Source organism: Symphalangus syndactylus, chromosome 5, assembly GCF_028878055.3.
Source record: "Symphalangus syndactylus isolate Jambi chromosome 5, NHGRI_mSymSyn1-v2.1_pri, whole genome shotgun sequence".
NCBI classification, from domain to species: Eukaryota; Metazoa; Chordata; class Mammalia; order Primates; family Hylobatidae; genus Symphalangus; species Symphalangus syndactylus.
The window spans coordinates 117,080,643-117,107,204 of record NC_072427.2 but is presented as its reverse complement, the minus strand read 5'-3'; the positions used below and the strand labels follow the sequence as shown (position 1 = coordinate 117,107,204).

At 39.1% G+C, this 26,562-nt stretch overlaps 1 protein-coding gene across 2 annotated transcripts in view; it reads right to left on the bottom strand.

The window, feature by feature from the left end:
* Positions 1–442: 442 nt before the first annotated feature.
* Positions 443–26,562, bottom strand: part of PRTG (protogenin) — a 127,020-nt gene continuing 100,900 nt past the window's right edge. The window contains exons 12-20 of one of the 2 annotated variants that reach the window (XM_055279205.2): positions 24,081–24,173; positions 22,602–22,788; positions 21,540–21,667; positions 20,157–20,327; positions 11,920–12,102; positions 10,114–10,234; positions 7,441–7,606; positions 3,802–3,906; positions 443–3,407 (exon numbers count right to left, since the gene is read on the bottom strand). In XM_055279205.2, the coding sequence (XP_055135180.1) occupies positions 3,153–3,407; positions 3,802–3,906; positions 7,441–7,606; positions 10,114–10,234; positions 11,920–12,102; positions 20,157–20,327; positions 21,540–21,667; positions 22,602–22,788; positions 24,081–24,173 (1,409 nt within the window). In that variant the 3' untranslated portion in view covers positions 443–3,152. The remainder of the gene's footprint in view (positions 3,408–3,801; positions 3,907–7,440; positions 7,607–10,113; positions 10,235–11,919; positions 12,103–20,156; positions 20,328–21,539; positions 21,668–22,601; positions 22,789–24,080; positions 24,174–26,562) is intronic. The other variant, XM_063639395.1, reaches the window with a different exon arrangement.

Here is a 26,562-nt window from a genome sequence, read left to right as displayed (position 1 = left end):
TTCAAATCTGCTCATCTTTACTTACTTACAGGCTAACCTATACATCTTAATGGTCTTTGGTATGAAAATACTGATGAGCAGTATCTTGTAATATTTGGCATAAAAATGACATGCATGTATCAGTACTTACAGCAAATACATCTTTGGAAAAGAAAATAGTTACCATTTGCATATTAGCCCCTTTGAAGTAAAATACCATGAAGTAATACCACTATGAAAAATGAGTGAAAATCTTCACATTTTAATTACAATTTCATACTTAAGACTTCAAAGAAGCTTGCTTTGGTCAAGTAAAAAGAAGTCTTTGCTGTATTACTAAATATCTTATTCAATGAGACCAAAGTATTTATTTCTGGTAAAAAAAAAAAAATTTGTCTCTCCAACAAGTAGTTTCAACAATATAAAAATACTTTAATACTGTATAGTTGAAGATTTACTTGCTGAAGAAAAAATTATACCTGAAATTCTTTGGAACGATCTGCTGGTAAAGAAGGTATTACAACTTATTTTAAATGCTCTGGTAACAATAAGGTAGTTAACATTACTAATCTATTTAACTACAACAATCAATATAAACCCTATTGTTTTGGGCTAGTAACTACTTGTGTAAGTTTCATATCTATAAATGTTTCTAGTTAATTCAATTTGGGGGGAATTATAATCAAAATTTTATTTTCTACTGAAAATTCTTTGGTAACAGGATTATTATGAAAAAGTCCGTAAAAGAACAAAATGAAAAGGTAAAAAATGTACTGGTAAATAATCATCAAATAGTTATAGCCTAAAGTTCTATTATAACTATAAGTCTATTCATCAAAAAACAAACAAACAAACAACTTTCCTCAAGGACTTTAGCTCATCTTTTTAGCCATTTAAAACCATTCGAATTCATGTAGTCCTAGACGCATCTTCCATAACCATGATGGATGATGTTTCAGCTTTAGATTTTGTTTGCCTTTTAATGAAAGCTTAAAAATACAATGATCTCACTGTACTTAATTTTAGATACTGATAAAAGTCAGCCCTATATACTTCTACTTACGAACCACAAAGCGCTATACCCTGTCAATCTGCCCATGCTTCCATGAGGCAGCTCAAAAGTAACAAAATGTTCCCTGAGCACAGGAAAAAAAATAACACTAGAATAAGTTTAAAAGGAGGTAGTACAGAACAGGAGCTACACAGGCAGGAGAAGCATCTTTCCTTGCTGCAGACTGTTCACCTAAAGCTCTGCTTTTTTGTTTGTTTTGCGATGAATTCCATACTTAGATAACTAACTGGGGGACTTTGAGTTTAGTCCAGAAGTGGTTGCTGGCATTGAACTTTAGTCTTAATCACATCCAGTTTGGCACAAAATTACAGATTTAAAAGAATTAAAAATGTTCTATCTACAGTCATTAGACTAGCAGATGATGCTGGGACTATTACCCGCTAATATTCTTTTGATTTTAGAACATCAGTGAACATGACCCCACCTCCTCCAGGAACAAAGCATTTCAAGTGTAAACCCATGATGATTCCTTTTAAAATGAGAATCAAAAGTCACTTCCAGAAAATTTGAAAAAAATACTTTTAAAAGGATACGGGACCCCTTCTCTACACGTGTTTAGTTCTTGATCCTCTCCCACTGCTCGGCACCTAGGTAACTGTCTCATGACGTAGAAAAGGCCTATGTTATGTAGCTGAGTAAACAACTTGCTGATTTCATACCAGCAAGAGGATTAACTCACTCCTGGAGTCAGCATTCCTCATTCACAGCATTGACACTGAAGGACGATTAAGTAGGTACCATATTCTCTTAAGAATTCAAGAAAACACATGTAGGGTGGTAGAACTCTGAATATTTATGCCTGAACAAAACCTGCACTTAAAAAAAATGCCTTGGTAAGACACTATACATCAAAATAGTTATTGATAAAATTCAAGAAACTCTTAAGGCAACTTTTTGTACTCCTGTTCCTAAACAACTTCATGAATATTAAAAAGGTATAAGGCAAAGAATTTCATTATACTGAAAGGCACTGTTACCATAATAACTTCAAGTTCATTTTACTGTCTACTGTTGCATTTATCTTCATTCTTAATAGTTTATGAAACTTCTTCACTTCTTTAAGCCAAACTGGGATTTAAAAAAAAGGAAAAAAAACCCACCTTAACCCATTTTCTTTTAAAATCCATTTTCTGCATGGGGTTTTGCAACTAATACTGGCGAAGTTGAGGATGCTTTGCAAACTAGATAGTGTAGCCTTTGGCCAACTGTCAGGCAAAGGGGAAGGTAGAAAAGGCACAGTTCTGGGCAGCTTGAGGTTTGGGATATGGGAGATAAAGCACTCAGACTCTAACGCCCAAAACATAAAGGCCTTTTAAGCAAAATGATCCTTATCTGGTATTGAATAGTTCTGTTCTCAAAAGAAATATACTTTCTTGTTTTGGTCATTTGTTAAAAGAAATAGCCCCACTTTTCCTCTTCTCAGTGGTTTAACGGTCCTCACAGCCAGAGGTATGAACTTATCCAAACCATGCAGATGTCACAGTTTCTTTTTTTTAAAAAAAAATCAGAGCTTCAGATAAACATTCTTACTCATCTACCTATATGACTCCTTTGATCACACACATTACACATACAGCAATGAAAACACAATACTACTAGGAAGTATCATTGGTTATGTAGCTGAGATAAACTATAACAACAAATGAGGTAACAAAGTTGTCTTCAGAGTTTGCCAGGAGGCAAACTGAGGTAGATAGTCAGCAAAGGGGCTTTCCAAAGCCTTCCCTTTGCTCCAGTGATATAGTTTATAATCCAGTCAAACATCTCGACTGTTCTTTCACATTGCTGACAATGAAACATTCAAATTACACAAGTTTAAAAATAAAAAACAAAACACATTCAAAAAAAGCTAAAATACCCCATAAAGATCAAGAGTTTCACAAAGGCTTTGGCTCCCTGTTCATTGTCCTTCGAACAGACTTACTGGTGAGAATACCTGAGCATGGCCGTCTAGATTGGAAAATCATTTTTATCAAAGCACAGCATGGCAGACGGTGGCTGCAGAACCAAGGAGGAAGTCTGCTCAGCAACGGGTGACATGGCAGGGTCTTCACACTTCCTCATTGCGGAATCTCCACCTGAATCACTGCCAGTGAAAGAATCAGAGGTTGGGGGGTGTGGTACTTATAACTGAGGACAGATGTATCTCATCGTTGGACTCATGAGAGAACCGCCCAGAATCCCCAGTCTCATGGCTGCCTTCACTATTTGCTGAATGTTCTGTATCAGCTGCAACACCAAAGGGTCTTGAGAAGCTGGCTGTCTGACCTGGGGAGCTAGGGGAGTCTTCGTCACTGATTAATACAGTGGTGCCTGGCTGGTAAAAGCAGACGGCTGGAGTAAATCTTCTTTGAGGCTAGGCAAAAAAAGATAAGATGGCAATGAGATACCAGACTGATCAAATCCATTAGCAAAAGCTCATCAGGTCCCCACAGACGGGTGGGAGCACATCAGAATTACCTGTGGCAAGCGAAGTGTCAAAAGCTTCTTCAGTGCTTCTGATGCACACTCCTGCTCCTATCCCTTTCCCCCATTGACCCCACTCCCCACTGAAAACCACAGGTCTGATGACTATTCCAACTTCTGTTATCATTCACCTCACTCTCCACAGAGCCATGCCCCAAATTAATAAAATCACAGCCATGAAGAACACAGAAAATTAAAGTAAAGCATGAATTCACATTTTCCTCTTTTTAAATCATTTCATATATCACACATTGCCAAAAATTTTTCTCATTTAGATAGGTTACCTGCTCAACCTGTATCTTCTTTGAGTCTTGGAAAAAAAACCATTTTTTCTTAGAGTTGTTTTTAATTATAGGACCATAGCTATTAATTATCAGGTCAGTTCCTCCCTGAGGAAATAAAAGAGGGGAAATGTAAAATATCCTGGTATCATAGATTTCACTTTATCACAAGTAGTGCATACTTTAACTTTTACTATATGCTTCACATTTCCCTTTTCATTTTTATTTTATTTTAGATTCAGGGAGTACATGTGCATGTTTGTTACATGAGTATATTGTGTGATAGTGGGGACCGGGCTTCTAGTGTACTCATTACCCAAACAGTAAGCATTAGTACACAAAATGCTTAAATGTTAACAAAAATGATCATAGATGTCATCATTTCTTCTTTAAAACAGGCAGTACGGCTGGGCACAGTGGCTCACGCCTGTAACCCCAGCACTTTGGGAGGCCAAGGTGGGTGGACCACGCGGTCAGGAATTCAAGGCCAGCCTGGCCAAGATGGTGAAACCCCGTCTCTACTAAAAATACAAAAATCAGCCAGGCGTGGTGGCAGGCGCCTGTAATCCCAGCTCCTCAGGAGGCTGAGGCAGAGAATTGCTTGAACCCAGGAGGTAGAGGTTGCAGTGAGCTGAGATCAAGCCACTGCACTCCAGCCTGGGCAACGGAGCAAGCCTCTGTCTCAAAAAACAAAACAAAACAAAATAGGCCGGGCGTGGTGGCTCACGCCTGTAATCCCAGTACTTTGGGAGGCTGAGGCGGGCGGATCATGAGGTCAGGAGATCTAGACCATCCTGGCTAACACAGTGAAATCCCGTCTCTACTAAAAATACAAAAAAAATTAGCTGGGCATGGCGGCATGCGTCCGTAGTTCCAGCTGCTGGGGAGGCTGAGGCAGGAGAATGGCGTGAATCTGGAGCCGAGATCGCACCACTGCACTCCAGCCTGCGTGACAGAGCAAGACTCTGTCTCAAAAAAACAAAACAAAACAAACACACACAAAACAGGCAGTACAACATAGTCAAGGTATTTGTTAGTGGTCAAAACAATATAATAGGTTTATTTTTAAGATTATACAAAAAATATATATTCCAAAACACATTAAGATACATATACATGTACTATATATTCCAAAACTTATTTTCAAATGGTATAGCAAGCAAAAAATATATAAAGATACAAAATTATGATATTAACAATTATTAATTTGTATATTCAGTACATTATTCTCTCAACCTTTCTGTATGTTTGAAAATTTTAAAAAGCAGATGGGGATAAAAAAACCATAATGAACCCACATATGATCAACAAAATGACATTAGACGGAGTATCAACTCTAGGGCGAACCCAAGGGAATGAAGAGAGATACTCTCCAAATGTGTTTCTCTCCTTCACTTCAGGCCTCTACCTCTCTGCTCCTTTCATTTTAGTTTCTTTTTTTCCCCTCCATCATCCTCCCCACTCTGCTTCTCTCCTAACCTCTCTCATATCTACTTCCAAACTAGTAATAATACAATCACAATTATATATTAGTACTTTATTATTATTTTTTTTTTTGAGACAGAGCCTCGCTCTTGTTGCCCAGGCTGGAGAATATGGCGCGATCTCGGCTCATTGCAACCTCTGCCACCTGGGTTCAAGCAACTCTCCTGCCTCAGCCTCCCGAGTAGCTGGGATTACAGGCATGCGTCATCGCACCCAGCTCATTTTTTTTTTTTTTTTGAGATGGAGTCTCGCTCTGTCACCCAGGTTGGATTGTAGTGGCGCAATCTCAGTTCACTGCAAGCTCCGCCTCCTGGGTTCACACCATTCTTCTGCCTCAGTCTCCCGAGTAGCTGGGACTACAGGCGCCTGCTACCATGTCCGGCTAATTTTTTTTTTTTTAATTTTTAGTAGAGATGGGGTTTCACCATGTTAGCCAGGATGGTCTTGATCTCCTGACCTCGTGATCTGCCCGCCTTGGTCTCCCAAAGTGCTGGGATTACAGGCGCGAGCCACCACACCCGGCCACACCGGGCTAATTTTTGTATTTTTAGTAGAGCTGGGGTTTCTCCATGTTGGTCAGGCTGGTCTCGAACTCTTGACCTCAGGTGATAACGCCCACCTTGGCCTCCCAAAGTGCTGGAATTACAGGCGTGAACCACCGCGCTTGGCCTATATTAGTAATTTTTAAGCTCGTTTAAAAGTTTTAGGTTCTAATGTTTTAGATTAATTTGAAATAAGTTGAATGGCTTAATTTGTATTGAAAAGTAAAACCTAAATTAGGCTGCAAACAAAAAAAAAGAGAAATAGCAAATATTCATTTATTCATATTTACCTATAATATGTATTGTATACAATGCTGTACTAGATATAAGTAAATTACATTTGTTGAACATAATTCATAAAATTTAGTATCAAAACTGCCTGAAATTTTGTTATACTTCTGTTATTCTAAATTTTAGGAAAGGATAAAGGAAAAATAATTTATAACAGGGTTTGGCAAACTTTTTCTGCAGAGGGCCAGATCGTAACTATTTTAGGTTTTGCAGGCCACATATGGCGTGTATCCTATCATCATCATCTTGGATTTTTTTTTTGTAAACAACCTTTAAAAATGTAAAAAACTGCTGGGCACGGTGGCTCACACCTGTAATCCCAGCACTTTGGGAGGCCAAGGTGGGCAGATCATCTGAGGTCAGGAGTTCGAGACCAGCCTGACCAACACGGTGAAACCCTGTCTCTACTAAAAATACAAAATTAGTCAGGCATAGTGGCGCACGCCTCTAATCCCAGCTACTCGGGAGGCTGAGGCAAGAGAATCGTTTGAACTGGGAGGTGGAGGTTGCAGTGAGCCGAGATCGTGCCACTGCACTCCAGCCTGGGCAACGAGACTGAAACTCCATCTCAAAAAAAAAAGTAAAAAACAGTCTTAGCTCAGAAGGTAGCCACACAAAAACAGGCCCCAGTCTAGCCTGGGTGGGACTGTTTGCTGACAAGTGATTTACAGCACACTGGTTGTGGGAGCTATTCCAATAACGTACAATATCTAAAGTTGTAATGTGACTAAAAATAATTTTAAAAGTTATTGTTCACAATGCTTACAACAGCACTATTATTATATATACTGGAAAGGACATGAAGTAACTTCTTCCAATGGTGTTTCTCTACAACTTTCTTCAGTCATAAAATGAAGGATCTTGAGGCACCTATTTAGATGCTCCATATTTTAAAAAATGTCATTCATACTTGGGATGTTCTGATAAGCAATTTAGTTCAACAATCAGCCAAACTAAGTCAAATGGATTAACAAAAAGGTGACCACCCAGTAAATACAGGTCAGTCCAAATTACAGTAAATATAGACTAATGACCATGGTGTCCTTGGTTAAGACAACTTCACTCCATATAATCTCATCTAACTGAGTTTTTGTTACCTCCTCACTTTTTTCTATAACTCTTTCTCACCTTTTATCTATCCTCACCTTTTTTCCCCTAAATATTTAATGTAAGGAATGATCTGGGTAAAATTTCAATATTTCATTAATAAGAGTATTGGTATAATACATTCAACATATAATTTTGGGGAAAGTACATTTTACACACACACACAGGGAGGAGGAATGGAAGAATGGCTTATGCAGCAAATCCCGCAGCTCAGTACCTTTGCATCAATGAAGCTGTTTGGCATGATCATCGGCATTAAAGATTCTTCATTTCCTACAGCTCCTTCCAGGTTCTTTCCTACCTCATTTCCACTAGCTAAGGGGGCACTGGTACGAGGTAACTGTTGAGTTCCATTCTGTGCCGTCTTGGAAGCAGATGATTTCCTAAAACATTGGCAAGAAGAGGAAGTCTTCTAATTTCATAGAAGATGCAGGCAAATGAATCACCTGGCCTATCAATAAAACTTTGTAGGCAATGAAGTTCTTTAATACCCGTTTCTCAAATATCTTTAGAATCGAGTGTTAGATTTTAACTTACTGCTGCAAACTTTTATTCTTTCAAGAGGCATCTTTATTTCTTTTTGCCTCGATGTCTACTTCATCTAAAATTACTCTCTACAATTATTGTTGCTTATTCATAATTTGTGCAGAAATTACAATTTTTAACTTATATTTTCCCCTTAAGGTCTGAGGATTATTACACTAGCATAACAATTCACTTTCCAATTAATGATGGTAAATTTAGAGTAGTACTTCAAGATTTAGGCAGTACTAAATGTGCATAAATATATTATTAAGAAATTCTTAAAGTGAGAAACTTGGACGATAAAACTAAGGCAGTTCAATATACACAAAAATGTTAGAACTATTTCATTAACATAATGTTTTAAGTAGATGTTTCTATGTAGAAATACAAAACATATTAACTGAAAAATCTATGCTAATGGAGGGAGTCTAATGACGGGGATTACCTAAAACAACGTGTATTTGACGTTGATTTTTTTTAATTCAAAAAAATAGCCTTAATAAATGAAAACAAAACCCAAAATATAAAAGGTTAAAAATAGACAAGTTCACTGAATGCAAGTTACTGCTAAAAATTTAGCCAAAGTCAATCCATAGATGAGACTGCCTGACAGAGTTTATAGACACTCAATCCATGTTTATTACATTTGTTTTAACCCTTGTCTAGAGAATCCCACCATATGTCCTGTGGTGTTCTCAGCAACTCAGGCATTTCAGGTACTGTTACTGAAACAGAAAATATTCCAGATAGTAAGAAAAAGCAATCTTCTCGTAAACGTGATTCATTGTGTTTTCTTTTCTTTTCTTTTTTTTTTTTAGACAGGCTCTCTCACTCTGCTGCCCAGGCTGGAGTGCAGTGTTACAATCATAGCTCGCTGTAACCTCAAACTCCTGAGCTCAAATGATCTTCCTACCTGAACCTCCTAAGTAGCTAGGACTAAAGTCACATGCCCACTATGCTCAGCTAATTTTAACTTTTTTTTTTTTTTTTGGAGACGGAGTATCGCTCTGTCACCTAGGCTGGAGTGCTGTGACGCGATCTCGGCTCACTGCAAGCTCCCCCTCCTGGGTTCATGCCATTCTCCTGCCTCAGCCTCCCGAGTAGCTGGGATTACAGGCGCCTGCCACCACGCCCGGCTAATTTTGTATTTTTAGTAGAGACGGGATTTCTCCATGTTGGTCAGGCTGGTCTTGAACTCCCGACCTCAGGTGATCCACTCACCCCGGCCCCCCAAAGTGCTGGGATTACAGGCATGAACCATCGCACCCGGCCTAACATTTTTTGTAGAGATAAGATCTCACTATGTTGCTTAGGCTGGTCTGAAACTCCTGGCCTCAAGGGATCCTCCCACCTTGACCTCCCAAAGGTCTGGGATTACCAAGGTGTGATCACCACCATGCCCGCACAAGTGTGCCATTATTATTATTTTTAAACCAAAGGATATTCTTTCTGTTTCTCAAAATACTAAGAAAATGAGGATACTAGGCCGGGTGCAGTGGCTCACACCTGTAATTCCAGTACTCTGGGAGGCCAAGGTGGGCAGATCATTTGAGGTCAGGAGTTCAAGACCAGACTGGCCAACATGGTGAAATCTACTAAAAATACAAAAATTAGCCAGGCATGGTGGCAGGTGCTTGTAATGCCAGCTACTTGGGAGGCTGCAACAGGAGAATGGCTTGAACCCAAAAGGTGAAGGTTGCAGTGAGCTGAGATTGTGCTACTGCACTCCAGCCTGGGCGACAGAATGAGACTTTGTCTCAAAAAAAAAAAAAAAAAAAAAAAAAAGGACACTAGTCCCCATTTAAGAATATTGGCATTGGCCGGGAGCAGTGGCTGATGCCTGTAATCTCAGCACTTTGGGAGGACGAGGCGGGCAGATCACAGATCACGGGGTAAGGAGATCGAGATCATCCTGGCTAACACGGTGAAACCCCATCTCTACTAAAAATACAAAAAAAAAAAAAAAAAAAAAAATTAGCCAGGCATGGTGGCGGGCGCCTGTAGTCCCAGCTACTCGGGAGACTGAGGCAGGAGAACGGCATGAACCTAAGAGGCGGTGCTTGCAGTGAGCCGAGATTGCGCCACTGCACTCCAGCCTGGGCGACAGTGTGAGACTCCATCTCAAAAAAAGAAAAGAAAAAAAAAAAAAGAATATTGGCATAATGTTTTCAAACAGCAAGAAAATAATCTCCCTCTAAAATGAGCACATTTCTATAGCTGTAAGAACTCAGGGAACAATACTGCACATTTATTTTAAAGTGGGAAATCCCAGTTACTCTAAAAGACACTTGACTTTCATTTGTTTCCTGTGGCTACTGTAATTTAAATGTTTTTTACCTCAACATCTCTAGCAATGGAAACACACCTGGCTTTACTTCGGTATATCAAGATGAGAACACAGATGAGGATGCAAGTCAAGGCTATGCCAACACCTACAGCAATGCCAGTCATTGATTTTTGGTCCAGATGGTAATATCCTGAATAAACTAGAGGGGAAAACACATTTACTCAGAATCAATCAGAAAAATAAATTATTCAATTTATAATTCTCAGGTATTTGCTTTTCCAAAATTTTTACCTCATAGGAAAAGTTTTGACATTGTCAACATCAAAGCAGAAAGGACACACAGTAATCTTTAATCAGTGATTTCAGAGACAGATTTATCTTCCAATATTAAAGATTTTTTTTTTTTTTTTTGAGACGGAGTCTCGTTCTGTCGCCCAGGCTAGAGTGTGCAGTGGCTCAATCTCGGCTCACTGCAAGCTCCGCCTCCTGGGTTCACGCCATTCTCCTGCCTCAGTCTCCCGAGTAGCTGGGACTACAGGCGCCCACCACCAACGCCCGGCTAAGTTTTCTTCTTTTTTTTTTTTTTTTTTTTTGTATTTTTAGTAGAGTCGGGGTTTTGCTGTGTTAGCCAGGATGGTCTCGATCTCCTGACCTGGTGATCTGCCCGCCTCGGCCTCCCAGAGTGCTGGGATTACAGGTATGAGCCACCATGCCCGGTCCAATATAAAGATTTTAAATGAGTTTTAGATACATTATTATAGCAATCATGAAGATCAATTCGTAATTTACAAAACAGGTACAAAACATAGATGTTCCTTGATAGACCCAAGAACAGATTTTATATCATACCTTAAAGGCAGATCTGCATGTTGAAGATTAGTTTTCCATTTACATACACTAAAGCAGGGCTTCTCAAACTTTTATGTGGCTGTGAGTCACTAGGGATTATGTGGCAATGCCGACTCTGACTAACGAAGTCTGGGGTGGGGCCTGTGATTCTGCGAGTCTACGGAGCTCTCAGGTGATGTCATGCTGCTGGGCTCTAGACTACTTTGAGTGGCAAGGTATTTGAGAGCCAATATGAGCCTTGCTTTCCATTTCCCCTGATAACATGGTAGCTACGACGGCTACCTCCTTCCTGTTCTTAAATCTGACTGCCCTGTCCTGCTCTTTTCCTCTCTCATTCTCTTTCTAACACACACACATCCCTGGCACCGAATGGCCATCCTCTGTGAATCTAAGAGCCCTTAATCCTGCCCTGAGTTCAGCTGGCATTTCCCCCGTTTAGAGCAGCCCCTCTTCTCCACAAGCCTACTCCCCCCACAGAGGAGGCAAAGGCAGTGTCCAGTCCTGTGCTACAGGGGGCACCGGCTTTCTTGAGAACACATGGACAGCTGTGATGAGTAGTGTAAGGGTAGCTCTTTAAAGATATTTTTTCCAATTGCTTTTCTGAAGACAGAGAGGGAAAAAAAAAACCAAAACTTTCTCTCCAGAAAGGCTGTTTCTCTGTGGTGAAAACTCTTAATGAAAACCATGCTCTCTTCTTAACTTGAACACCACAAGCACCACTGCTGTTTATTTCTGTGAAACCTCCAGGAAGTCCACTCCCACCAGTTCACGGCTGATGTGGCTCCTCTGTCTTGGTGGATGCACAGCTGGGAGAAGAAGTAACTGGAAACAGTGATTTCAAAACTGCAGTTGATTCTGAGATAATTTTGCCTCCGTCTAGGAAAGCCAGGCAGCTCCATAACATCAGAATCTCATCAGCAACAACTTAAGGAACCGAGAGTCAGTTTAGGGATATGGCAATTGTAGGAGCAGAAATAAAGTGTAAGGGAGAATACTTTTTTCTTAAGAAAAATCAGACTATGGCAGTATACAGACCTTTGGCATCAGCAGAATCTAAACGCTTGGGCCTCTGATTTGATTCAGAGGTTTCCTTTGGAAGTACTGCCAACTCCACAGAATTTGAAAAGGGTCCTTCTCCCACCTCATTGGATGCAGATATCTTGACAATGTACACATTTCCTGCTACCAAGTTTTCTAGCAAAGCCATGGTTATTGCCCCTATAAATACATCAATTACAAATTAAGTGAACATTTATCTTTTATTCTTTCACTCATATACAAACATGGTCCTTTATTTTTAAAAATATTTATCTGATTATAAAGATGACATATAGAACATTTAGAAAATAAAAAATATAAATAAAATTACAATCTTTCATTGTTAACATTTTAGTGTATTTTGTGTGTGTGCATACATGAATATTTGTGAATATATATTTACTGCATGAATTTTTACATATTAGAGTTTTCACTTAACATTGTAGTATGTACATGTCCCCAATATAATCCTTTTTCTGTAATTCTATTTTAGGAGTTCTTAAAAATAGTACACATTTTTGTTTGGCTTTGTATATATATGTGTGTGTGTGTGTGTGTGTGTGTGTGTAATGTTTTACCCTTTAGATACATATGAATACAAACAGAATTTAGGACATTTTATCATGGAACATTTGAAACATGCACACAAAAATAATGGTATAATGAACCCAGACTCAATAACTATACTCTTATTTTTTAGAGACAGGGTCTTGCTACATGGCCCAGACTGGATTGGAACTCCTGGGCTCCTCAGTAGTTGGGACTATGGGCACACTCCACTGTGCCAAGCTTTCAATGATTATAATTGGATTTTTAAAAATCCAATGTAAGAATCTTTTTTTAATTAGGAGTGTTTTTGGTAATAGCTATGACAGGTAATCCTGTTCTTCCTTCCTAAATTAGAACAACATGATTATTTTTGCAAGCATGAATATATTTTTACTGGCCTAATTTTTTTTTTTTTTTTTTTGACATGGAGTCTTGCTCTGTCACCCAGGCTGGAGTGCAGTGGCACGAGCATGGCTCACTATAACCTCCACTTCCTGGGTTCAAGCAATCGTCCTGCCTCACCTTCCTGAGTAGCTGGGACTACAGGGCACCCACCACCACACCCGGTTAATTTATTTTTTTCTTTTTGAGATGGAATCTCACTGTGTCACCCAGGCTGGAGTGTGGTGACACAATCTTGGCTCACTGCCAGCTCCGCCGCCCAGGTTCACGCCATTCTCCCACCTCAGCCTCCTGAGTAGCTGGGACTACAGGCGCCCGCCACCACGCCTGGCTAATTTTTATATTTTTAGTAGAGACAGGGTTTCACTGTGTTAGCCAGGATGGTCTCGATCTCCTGACCTCGTGATCTGCTTGGCCTCCCAAAGTGATGGGATTATAGGCGTGAGCCACTGCACCCGGCCAATTTTTTTGTATTTTTAATAGAGACAGGATTTCACCATGTTGGCCAGGCTGGTTTCGAACTCCTGACATCAAGTAATCCGCCCACCTCGGCCTCCCAAAGTGCGAGGATTACAGGTGTGAGTCACCGCACCCAGTCTGGCCTAATTATTATCACAGATTTAAGATAAACAGGGAAGAAAATGCACAGTTATGCAGGAACCTCAGAGTACTGAAGACAGGTCTCAGATTAAACTATCAAAATCACCACCAGCAATCTGTGTAAGATCTACTTCTCTTCATAAGCAATTATCATTTGAATTTATATATGATATTTGATATCTAAACGTATTTTCTCTGTTGCATGACTGCTAAGAAAGATTCCTATTTGGATACTGCCATTTCTTGAGGTATCTTTCTGCCCTTGTTCTGCCACTGCACCAAAGTATTTCTCTTACAAAAAAATTCCTACCCCAGGAATTAATTCTAGTGCTAAAAGTGTAATAGAAATTCAACCAGAAAGTTGTTTCAGCACTATGTTTGTGGGTGGATATGCACAGGGAAATCTAGCTTTCCTGTGCTGATTTCATCTCATTTTTTCCTGCCTCAGGGCAACCTTACAACAGCTTCAAAGAGTTTACAATAGTTTGTGACAGTTGCCTCCTGGCCAAAGGTACCTACTCCAGTGCACTTGCTGGAGTATATTTCATCAGGCAAATGAAACATGGGGTGATCTTAAAGCTGAGGTCATGAGACGGAGGCCACCTCTGCAGGTCACATGGTGTGAGGCAGCCAAACCTCCAGCAGCGATGCCAGGAGCCAGAACACAACTTGTTTTCATGTTCTCTGGTTTCAGCTTGGCCTGAAGAGAATGTGAGCTACTTCAGTACACAGCTGTTCAATAAACAAAGTGACCCCTATTTAGAATCAGGAAGAGTCTTTCCACTGTTGCTATGTTTTTAGGCAGATGAATTAAAAAAACAAAGATGTATTGTGACATGTTACACTTAGCTGAAAGGAAGAACATTTCCATGTCTTCAGAAACAGAGATACAAATAAATTGAGCTTCCGTTTTATGGTAAAATGCATTTAATTTAAAAAGGTACTTGGCAAAGACTAATCACTACCAGAAACTAAGTCTTTTCACTTAATTTAAGTTTTATACACAGGCCAGCAGTACATGCGGGCACGCACTCCCCTTTTCCCGCAACAAGTATCTTCATTTAGAAAAAAGGGAAACTGTAACATTCTGGTTCCCCTATGAGGACACTCGAAGCATCTCACAAATACTAAAGTGATCTGAGTGATCTGTCTATATTCTCTCAACAGACTTCTCAATCTTAATTAGTGTGATCATTTCCATCTCCTGCCTTTTGTATGTGTCTGAATCTTCAGTCAGACTAGGAATCTTACAAGCAAGACAGTGTAACAGGCTAATTCACATCAGTGCTGGTCAAATCTTGTCACGTAACCAAGTGAGCAATTTCTGACTTGGGGCATGTTACTGAACTGTACTTTCCTCATGGAGACAATAGTTCCCACCTTATATAATTATTATAAGGATTAAACAAACTATTATTGGCAAGTATCTGACACAAGTATAAATAAAAGTAAGTTTTCTTCCTTTACCTCCGACTTCTATTCTTCCTCTTTTGGAAGACAGAAAACTGTTTTTCATATTTGGACCATAGTGTCCATTTAAATTATAAAAGCAAAAGATTTTGGGGTTGGAGAATTGCCCCAGCATACAATCTCAGATTTATCTCTCTTCTGTCCACATGCTTATGTGATTTTTTTCCAGATCCACAGCCTTAAATGTCACCTATACACTGATAACTAGATATATCTCTCCAAAACTCCCATAAACTTAATCAGCCTCTGCTTAATCAGCCTCTCTGCATGGACACCTAAGACACATCTCAAATTTCACACTTTCAAAACCAAACCCTTGATTTCTCCCACTGATTTGCTTCTGTTTTGTCTTATGCCCCACATCAATCTACAAGCATATCTGACTGGTTTTTCTTTCTAATTATGTTCCAACAGCTTATTACTTTCACCATTACTACTCCTGTCCAAGCCCTCATCAACTCTCACATGGACACCTGCCTATGAAATGGTCTCCTAGCTTCCGCCCTTACCTCCTTACAATCCACTTCTCAGGTGGCTGCCAGAGCAATTCTTTCAAAACGTAAACCTAATCAAAGGTCTCCAATACCTTCCTCTCTCTTAGAATAAAATCTATGGCTCATGAAGTCTGGTCTACATCTGCCCTTCGTTACCTCCCTACTTCATTTCTTACTGCCTGCTCTTCCCCTCACTCCAATCTCCCTGGCCTTCTTGCTGTTCCTCTAACATGCCAATGCACATTTCTGCCTCAGGGCCTTTGCACCTCCCCCAGATATCCACAGGGTTATGTTTGAAGGTCGTTTCTTCCACAGGAACTCTTTCACTATCTCCATCACTTTGTCTCTTTTCCCTATTTTAACTGTCTTTATAGCATTTATGACGCTACTTGAAAATGTATATATTTGTTGGTTTGTTATCTGTGATACAAGCTCCTATGGAGGTAGGGACTTTGTTTTTTTCACTGTGGTACTGCCAGTGGCTAGAGCCTGGCACATAGTCATCACTCAGTAAGAATTAGTTTAATAAAAGAAAATGTTCCTACTACTGGTGGTCCAATTCATTTGGCAAATGTTGAGTTAAATGGATTCCTTTATCACAAGAAAGGTGTATGGTACTCCTCAAACTTATTTAATCATGACAAAATTTTTTTGAAAGAGGGGCATCTTTATTATATCAGGAAACTCACAAAGGATAGAATTCATGACTTGCTGAGATAGAACATAATTTCCTCCAGTGCTTTTTCGATTTAAAAAGAATTGGGTAGTTTGTGCTGATTTACTGCATACGAGGAGGGTAAAGGCCTGTAATCTTTTTTTTTTTTTTTTTTTTTTAAGACTGAGTGCAGTGGCGCAAACTCGGCTCACTGCAACCTCTGCCTCCTGAGTTCAAGCGATTCTCCTGCCTCAGCCTCCCGAGTAGCTGGGACTACAGGTGCACGCCACCATGCCCTATAATTCTTGATCTACTTTAAATTACATACAAGTATAATTTCATATAATGTTTCCGCTCAACCATTGTACTACCATGTACCATTTTAGCCACAAGTATTATATGCTCACCAGAAACATTTTTAAATGTTTTGATTCACAAAAAATACCTTGTTCCATTTGTATTAAAATATGTGAATTAAATATATACGTAAATGTTTAAACCTAATGAGAAACTGACACTCTCCCTATTCTTTTTTCCTTCATCTTTTTCTATACCATAGCTTTTCGAAAAGCTGTCAGAATTATACATAAAAGACATTTTTTCTTTAAATGCCATGTAATATTCTTTGTTTTTTGTTTAAATGTGAGTCAAACTTTTTCTCTCTCAGAAAAGTAAACTCAATTGCTTTTTACTGATTTATTTGTTCTCTATGAATCACTGGCCTTAGCTATGAAAAAAGTTCTCCACATTTAACAAATGACAAAACCTTTTCACAAATGTTTCTTAAAACCACAACAACTAAGAGAATATTTTTCCTGTGCACTATTATATAGCTAGAAAGGCTTACACAGATGTAAAAATCTGTAACTGTAATCCCTTTCACTACTGAACCATCAATGAGACTAAATACTATTTTCTGAGCTGTGTTCCAAAATTACAAATGAATACATTTAAAAGGAGCCAGAACAAAACATATATTGCTTTTTTTTTTTTTTTTTTTTTTTGAGACGGAGTTTCACTCTTGTTGCCCAGTGCGATGGCATGATCTCGGCTCACTGCAAACTCCATCTCCTGGGTTCCAGTGATTCTCCTGCCTCAGCCTACCTAGTAGTTGGGATTACAGGCGCCTGCCACCACGCCTGGCTAATTTTTTATATTTTTAGTAAAGACGACGTTTCGCTATGTTGGCCAGGCTGGTCTCGAACTCCTGACCTCAGGTGATCCACCCACTTCAGCCTCCCAAAGTGCTGGGATTACAGGCGTGAGCCACCGTGCCCGGCTCTATACTGCTTCCTTTTAGGCAGGTGCCAACGCAGAACTAAAAGAAGTATGTGTTCATGCTATCAAAATTCTTTATTAATACTTATAACACCTCATTAAATCAGGTTAGTTATTCGGTTAAGTGCTGTGTCAGTAAATCATTTTGGACTTGAATGACTGAAACTAAATTATACATTTTAAGAAAACTGTGAGGCCAGGCATGGTGGATCTTGCCTGTAATCCTAGCACTTTGGGAAGCTGAGGTGGGCAGATTACTTGAGCTCAGGAGTTCGAGACCAGCCTGGGCAACACAGTGAAACAACCGTCTCTACTAAAATACAAAAAATTAGCCAGGTGTGATGGCATGTGCCTGTAGTCCCAGCTACTCGGGAAGCTGAGGCAGGAGGAGAATGATGTGAACTCAGGGGGCAGAGGTTGCAGTGAGCCAAGATCTACTGTACTCCAGCCTGGGCAACAGAGCGAGACTCCGTCTCCAAAAAAAAAGAATACCGTGTACTGTGGTAGACTGTAATACTGACACCTTTGTAGCCCTCCCAACACTGGTTCCAGACTTGGCCATGTAGCTTACTCTGCCCAATCAGACATTAGTGAATGTGAAGCAAGCAGAGGCTTGTGAAAGCTTTGTATGTGGGGCTTCCTCTCTTCTCTTCCTGACTGGGGAGCCCTCTCTTGCCGCTTTTTTGTGGGTTTTTTTTTTTTTTTTTTTTTTTTTTTTTGAGACAGAGTCTCACTCTATCACCCAGGCTGAAGTGCTGTGACACAATCTCGACTTACTGCAACCTCTGTCTCCCGGGTTCAAGCGATTCTCCTGTCTCAGCCTCCCGAGTAGCTGGGCCTACAGGCATGTTCCACCATGCCTGCCTAATTTTTGTATTTTTAGTAGAGACAGGGTTTCACCATATTGGTCAGGCTGGTCTTGAACTCCTGACCTTGTGATCTGTCTGCCTCGGCCTCCCAAAGTGCTGGGATTACAGGCGTGAGCCCCTGCGCCCAGCCTCTGTCTTGCCATTTTTAGGCTACCCAGAGCCTATCAAAACTGTAATATGGCTGCAGCCTCGTGAGAGACCAACAGAACTGCCAAGCTGATTTCAGTCCAAATTGTTGACTCAAAGAATTCTGAGAAAACAAAATGGTTATTTTCAGTTGTAAATTAGTTTGTTAGGCAGCAATAGATAACCGACATAAACATAAAATCATATTGCTGCCAAATACTTAGTACTTTCAAGTCTCTTCAGTGACCAGGAAATCGTTACTTAGTGGGGCTTCTGCTTAATGAAAAATATGAACATGCAATGATCAAAACTCTGGTAAAGTCATCATCTGCTTATTTTAAAACTCATAGAGTTTTATATTACATGCACATAAATATCGTTTAAATTTATCTTCTTAATTGGGTAAATATTCCTCTTGAAAGGTACAATGTATGTGGGAGTGCTTAGTACTGCAGAGTGTTTAGAATATAGTGTATAGGTGGCCACTACATTTCCTGCTTGAAATTCTTCTTCAGCTTTTTATTGGTTGGCAAACAACTCTCTTCTCAGAATGTATGTCTAAACTGAGGAAGTGCCAAAATAATGAAGTTTTACTATTTATGTGATGGCCCATCTAAAATCTGGCAAATGGGACTTGTCCAACTTAAAGATTCAAGATTTAGGCTGGGTGTGGTGGTGTGCGTGCCTGTAATCCCAGCTACTCAGGAAGCTGAGATTCTGTCTAAAAAAAAAAAAAAAAAAGCAAGATTTTGAAAAGGATATGATAAAAGTATGCAGTAAGAAACCTAAAAACTTTGTAATTCAGCTTTTCTCAACTAAAAAAAAATTACTCTTTAAAAAATTAAATTCAGTGTTCTTAAGCCCTAATCAGCTTTTCCCTGTATTTAAGAGGACTCTAATATTCATACGGGTCAATTTTTTTTTCGTATGTGGACCATTTTAGTTCCTTTAGCACTATTAAGCTCTTCTCCCTTAAATCATATCTCCTTCCAGTGTTTCCTTCTCCTGTACAAGACACACCATCAGAAACCTAAGACTCATCCATAACAAATCTCCCTTCCTTAATCTTCTCTCCCTCCTCTCATCAAAGCTATCAAGTTCTATCAATTTTAACTCCTAGATATCAGCCAACCATCCTATCCTTTCCATCTTAATCCTCACCATCCTAGTCCAGGACTATCACCTCTTTCCTGGATGGCTACAGTAACTTCCTAACTAGTCCCTTTGCATTACTCTAATCTCCAGTTGGCCTCAACCAAACCTCTTTTTTTTTTTCTTTTTTTTTTTTCCCTGAGACAGTTTTGTTCTTCTTGCCTAGGCTGGAGTGCAATGGTGCGATCTCGGCTCAATGCAACTCTGCCTCCTGGGTTCAAGCCAATTTCCTGCCTCAGCCTCCCAAGTAGCTTGGATTACAGGCGCCCGCCATCACACCCAGCTAATTTTTGTATTTTTAGTAGAGATGGGGTTTCACCATGTTGGTCAGGCTGGTCTCGAACTCCGGACTTCAGGTAATCAATCCACCTCGGCCTCACAAAATGCTGAGATTACAGGCGTGAGCCACTGCGCCCGGCCATATCTCTTCTATTAACGAAAGTAACAGTAACTTTTTTGAAATACAAACTATTCTTAAAATTGGTGGATGATTTCCCAATGCCCTTTGAACAAAGCCAAAATCTTTTATTACTTCATACATAAAAATGTAAATTCAAAATAAACTCTAGATTCCCATTTCCTTTTGTTTAATATTAATAATCGTACTTTTCATCCTTCATGGCAATTTATGATATTTACCTTCACGGTGTAAGACCTGCCACTCTCCTGCAATCCAGGCCTTCCTGGATGCATATAAGATAGTATAGCGGGTCACAACTGTTTCTGGGCCATCAGGGGGTTTCCAAGAAACCAGGGCGGTGTCATCCTCTATCAATGTCACTTTTACTCCAACTGGTGGGCCTGCTGGTGCTGTGCACACACCACAGAATATTGTATTAGTAGAGTAAAATGGCTCATAAATACTCAAATACCTGGCTTACGGGCTCAGAAAAAAGCTCAAAAAATTAGAAACCTCCATAAAAATTCACAGCTTTCAAAGATCATTAGTGATAACAGTAAAGTACTATTTTTCTTCTTGTATTTTCATAATATTTAAACATTAAAAAACGTAAGATAGTAAATTCCTAGATGGAGAATCTAAGTTAAAGGGATAGCATTTTTAAGGTTCCTGAAACGTTTTGCTAAACTGCTAACTAGAAATGTTTACTTCCACCAGCAGCACCAGTCCATTAGATACTGGGTTTCACCCCATTAGTACTGATAGTTCTTACTAACATGTACAGAACATCAGCTTAACCTGATCTAGGAGGCCAGTGAAGAAAATGCTCCTGACATTAAAACATGTAGTTATTCCTGGAAAAATTGTGAATCAGTGAATTTACAGAGCAGACTTACATCTAATAATATATCTGTGAAAAACAGTAAAATCTTGGAATTTAAGTTGACTCCAGGTTTAATATAAGCTAAAAGTGTGAAGAGCTGGTTTTTAACACAACTCATATGGAATATTGCCAAAACCATAGCAACAAAGTCCTATGTTCACTGTCATAAATATCCCTTACTTTCTCTCTGTATAATTAAAATAGAGCAGAAATGATGCTTATATAACAGATTATCTAGTCCTTTGTCCTCATTCTAGAGATAAGAAAACGCTGGTCTAGAGACATAAAATATCTTAGCTAGAGCCATAGGTAAGCTACAGAATTGGTGCTCAATCCGATATATACGTTGCACTGTGCACAATATCAAGCTGCTATTCATGCAGAAATAACTTCATTATAATGTGGGCTCCTAAGATCATTAACAAACATATTATTCACTTACTACCATTTAAAATTTTTTGGCTGCAGATTTGAACAGCACACCCAATTTTTTTTTAAGGTGTCTAAAAGGACACTAAATTTAAGCCTACTTGTACAATACACACACTGAGAAGAAAAAATTTAAATATAATAAGGAAAAAGAAATTTCAAAAGCCAAAAAATGAAACAAAACAAATATATACATCAAGTGGTAGGTGGCAACGAGGGTAGTATCCTACACAGAGTGACATACATACTTTTTAAACATTTCCTTAATTTTTTTTTAAAGGTAAAATCTATAGGGAGCTCTTTTCTTTACCTTCTGGAAGAGTAGAATGGTAGACTACAGGGCTCCAAGGACTGGAAAGCTGATCCACATGTAATCGAACAGCAAATTCATATTTGGTGTTTGGTTCTAGACCTTGAACCAACATTTGAGTTTCTGATCTACAATAATGAGTGATGAAGTTGTTAATGCTGGTAGTATATTATTGTTTCTAAAAGAATGTCAGCATTTCCAAATAGGTAAGGGCATAATGTTATTTTTCATTACCTCCTTATTTTATATGAAAAAATGTTTAGACTAAATAACAATTTAATTGGACTTTTAAAATACTATAGAAATAAGCCTACTAGTTGCCTCTCTTTGACAGCAAACTCGAAATGTCCCAATACAAAGGGATTTCCTCTGAAATACTGGAAGTCAAATCATTCATTCATTCATTCATTCATGACGAGGTCTTGCTCTGTGTTCAAGCTAGAGTGCAGTAGTGGGATCATAGCTCACTGCAGCCTTCATCTCCTGAGCACAAGCAATTCTTCTGCATTAGCTTCCCAAGTAGCTAGGACTATAGGCATGCACCACTATACCTGGCTGATTTAAAAAAAAAATTTTGGAGAGATGGGATCTGACTATGTTGCCCAGGCTGATCTTAAACTTCTGACTTCAGCAATCCTTCCACCTCAGCCTCCCCAAAGTCATTCTTTTAGAGCACCGTGATAGGCATCTTTCTTAACTCTAACCTAGAAACAGAATGACAACTGGCCCTACTTTTTGACTGCTAGCATGAAAATAGTCTCCTTTCTTTCTTTAAACATGCTCAGTTTCATCACTTGAGAGTAATAATAGCTTCTTGCCTAATCTTGTTGCACGAGGCAAGGAAAATTTAAAAATCACTTATATAAATTAAATATCAAAAAGTATCGTTTTCAGAATATGGTAAGGATGCAAAACTCCTAGCCACTTTATAAATAACTTAAGTCCTGAAACAAATGCTTACAGGTAAAGCCCAAGCTGGGCCCAAGATGGTAAGAAGTAGAAGTTGGAGTGGGGGCATGGTGAGGTAAGCAAAGAAAATAACTATTAATAGGAGCTACATACGTTTGAAGGTACAGAACCAAAGAAGCATTCTGCAGGCCAACAGGATTACAGCGGATGGTGTAGTTAATGATTTGTGCAGCAGTGAATGCCGGCCTCCTCCAGTGCAGGAAGATGGAAGATGAGGTGTTAGCCTTCGCATAGAGATGGTGGGGTGGTGGTGGAGGAGGGACCATGCGATCACGAACAGCTATTGAGGAAAACAATGTTAATTTACGATACGACATAACGTTTAACATAGAAAGTGGTAAAATGGTAAAATAATAATACCCCACCCTGTAAGCTGATTTTAGGTCTTTCTTCCACCAGAGATTCATAGTGACCTAGAGATATATCATCCAAACCTAAACAGCTCTTCCGTGAGTTATATAAGAAGTCAAAAATAGTCATGGATCACTGAAGAACAGGGATACATTCTAAGAAATGTGTTAGGTTTTTCATTAGGTGATTTCATCACTGTGTGGACGTCAGAGAGTGCACTTACACAAACCTAGATGGTATAGCCTACTGCACACCTGGGCTTTATGGTATAGCCTATTACCCATAGGCTATAAAACTGTATAGCATGATATTGTACTAAATACTGTGGGCAACTGTAACACGATGGTATTTGTGTATCCAAACATATCCAAACAGAGCAATGGCAACAGGTTGCTCTATGAGATTGTAACAGCAATGTCACAGGTGATAGGAATTTTTCACCTCCATTATCATCTTATGGGACCACTGTCACATATGTGGTCCATTGTTGACAAAAATGTCATTCTGCTGTGCGTGACTACACTATGATACTTAACAGATTGGAAAGCAGAAGCACAGAGAAGTCAGGCTACTAGCCAAAGACACTGAGAAAACCAGTGGGGGACTTAAGACTAGAACATCCTTCTTAGGAGCAGTACAAGTGAACAGCAATTGGAGAGAAACAGCCTCGAGGGAAAAGCAGACTTTAAAAAATTTGGTATGTAGATATTCAGTGGTTATTTTCCTCAGTTAAATATCTAATGGTCTTTTGTATGCAAAATGAAAATAGGACTTATAATTCAATATATCTTACTTAAATATTTACTAAGCACCTATTTGTTTAAGATACTTCGGCCAGGCACAGTGGCTCACATCTGTAATCCCAGCACTTTGGGAGGCCAAGGCGGGTGGATCACTTGAGGTCAGGAGTTCGAGACCAGCCTGGCCAACATGGTGAAACCCTGCCTCTACTAAAAATACAAAAAAAAAAAAAAAAAAAAAATTAGCCGGGTGTGGTGGTGGTGCCTGTAGTCCCAGCTACTCAAGAGGCTGAGGCAGGAGAATCGCTTGAACCTGGGAGGCAACAAACAAACAAAACAAAAAAACTATGCTATGCAGCACAGAGGATATAAATTAAGCCACCAAAGCTTCCAAGTAGTGGTGAGACTGTAACTTAAAAGAGGAGGAGGAGAAAGAACAGTGTGAGCCATAGTAAAGCAAACTGCCATGGCTTTCACTTACACACGCATCCTGGAGTGCTGACAGTCTGATCTGCCTGATAGCCATCTTCTATGTTGTAAGCGAGGAGTCTCACATGATATTTTCTTCTGGGGTCTATAAAGAAACCAATAGGAAATAATTAGGACCAGGTCTCTAGATCTGAGCAAAGGTTCTGAATGAAGCCTTTATACATTTTGGTTCAAAAACCTTCTGAATGCATAAAAGTTCTCAGTAATATAAAATTACTGCTCAATGACTCAGCAATCCACCTTCGTATGACCCTGCTATTGTGACTATCTACCAATAATTTACAATTTTACTTTACTTAATCTAATTTCAAACAATACTACTACCACAACCACTCTTTCTCCTTTCTCTCCTCTTCCTTATCCTCTTCCTTAACTGGCAGATAGATTCTTGATTTTAAAAGCCTTCGGTTGCTTGATGGATCATTTGCAAGAGGTTACACTTTGTAGAAGTTTTTCGTTTAAGCAGTTATATTTGAGGGCCATTTACTTCAAAGTATGGAAATCAAACTGAGATTGTTTTATTCCAGAAAGTTAAAGAAATTACAATTATCATTATTTACTATCTTTGAAAATTTATATAACCACGTTTTGTTTAAGTTTTAAGTTTAAATGTGTCCTTTCTACAAATCTACATTCTCAAGTGCAAACTTCACCAAGAAAGATGAGTTGGAGCTCCCTCTACTGGTGTTTATTAACTATCACAATACTAAAACTAAAGTCCATCCAATACACATTAAAACAATTTTTTCAGGGCTTTGAAAAAATAGTTATACATTTTAACTTACATAATTTAAGAAATAATCAAGAAGTTTAATAATAAAAATACATTTAAGTTAACTATTTATGATGACATTTAAATACAGAATACTTGCTCAGGGCAAAAATATACAAACTCAGGCTGGGTGCAGTGGCTCATGCTTGCAATTCCAGCATTTTGGGAGGCCGAGGCGGGTGGGTCACCTGAGGTCGGGAGTTCGAGATGAGCCTTGCCAAGATGGGGAAACCCCATCTCTACTAAAAATACAAAAATTAGCCGGACGTGATGGCAGATGCCTGTAATCCCAGCTACTTGAGGAGACTAAGAGGAGAATCACTTGTGGTGAGCCAGTATTGTACCACTGTACTCCAGCCTGGGTAACAGAGCAAAACTCCGTCTCAAAAAAAAAAAAAGGTACAACTCAAAAACAATGTATTTCTCTATTATACTTCTCTAAATAATAAAAAATACAAATAAATTCAACATTTCATAAGGGAAAACAGTAATCCTTAATAGATATAACCAATCTGGAAAACGACGTGAAATTTTAGGTTAAAAATAATTCTAGAGTGAATCCAAACATTTAAAAATCTAAAAATAGAGGCTGGGTGCAGTAACTCACACCTGTAACCCCAGCACTTTGGGAAGTCGAGGACAGGAGTTTAAGACTAGCCTGGGCAATACCATAAGATCGAATCTCTATAAAAAATAAAATAAAAATTAGCTTGGTGCGGTGGTGCATGCCATAGTCCCAGTCGCTCAGGAGGTTAAAGCAGGAGGACCAGTTGAGCCCACGAGTTGGAGGCTGTGGTGAGTTATGATTGTGCTACTGTACTCCAGCCTGGGCAACAGAACAAGGCCCCATCTCTAAAATAAACTAAACAAAATTCCAGAATAAAATATAAAGTTTATAAAACTCTCCAAAGCAATATGTTTGTAAAAATATTTTTAGAAATGGATATGTTCTAATATTTAATATTAAAATTCATTGAAAGAATGTTCTAAAATATTTTCATTTCCATTTGTCTTTTCAAAAAACCACAAGATGAAAAATTTCTGAGACTTAGAAAATTTCTAACCTTTCTAGATAGAAAGGTAAGAAGACTAATCTAGCATTTGACTGTCCTACAGAAAATGTCTTTTGGATACATCATCTGATTTGACTATCAGAAAACACGATAAGGTAGATGTTATGCCCATTTTATGTGTAAGCTGTGATACCAATGTTTCTTTTGTTTTCTGAGAGAGGGTCTTACTCTGTTGCCCAGGCTGGAGTGCAGTGGTGCAATTACAGCTCACCGCAGCCTCAAACTCCCGAGCTCAGATGATTCTCCCACCTCACCCTCTTGAGTAGCTGGCGCACACCACCACACCTGGCTTATTTCCCCATGTTGGTCAGGCTGGTTTTGAACTCCTAGCCTCAAGCAATCCACCTACCTTGGCCTCACAAAGTGCTGGGATTACAGGTGTGAGCCAGCATGCCCAGCTGAAAAATACTTCTTTATTCTGTCTCTACTCAATTAGAAGAGGGTCTTAAGGAAAGCCTCCAGAATATAAAGGTATTGTGCCAGAATACAGGAGATACAGAAAAGGAAGGATAGGATAGATTTGTCCTCAGAGTAGCTCACGTTATCCACAGGGGGCCAGATATGAATACAGCTATTTCACAGAGAAAGCTCATTTTGATGAGGGTTATGGGTACAGGTGGAGAGACTAA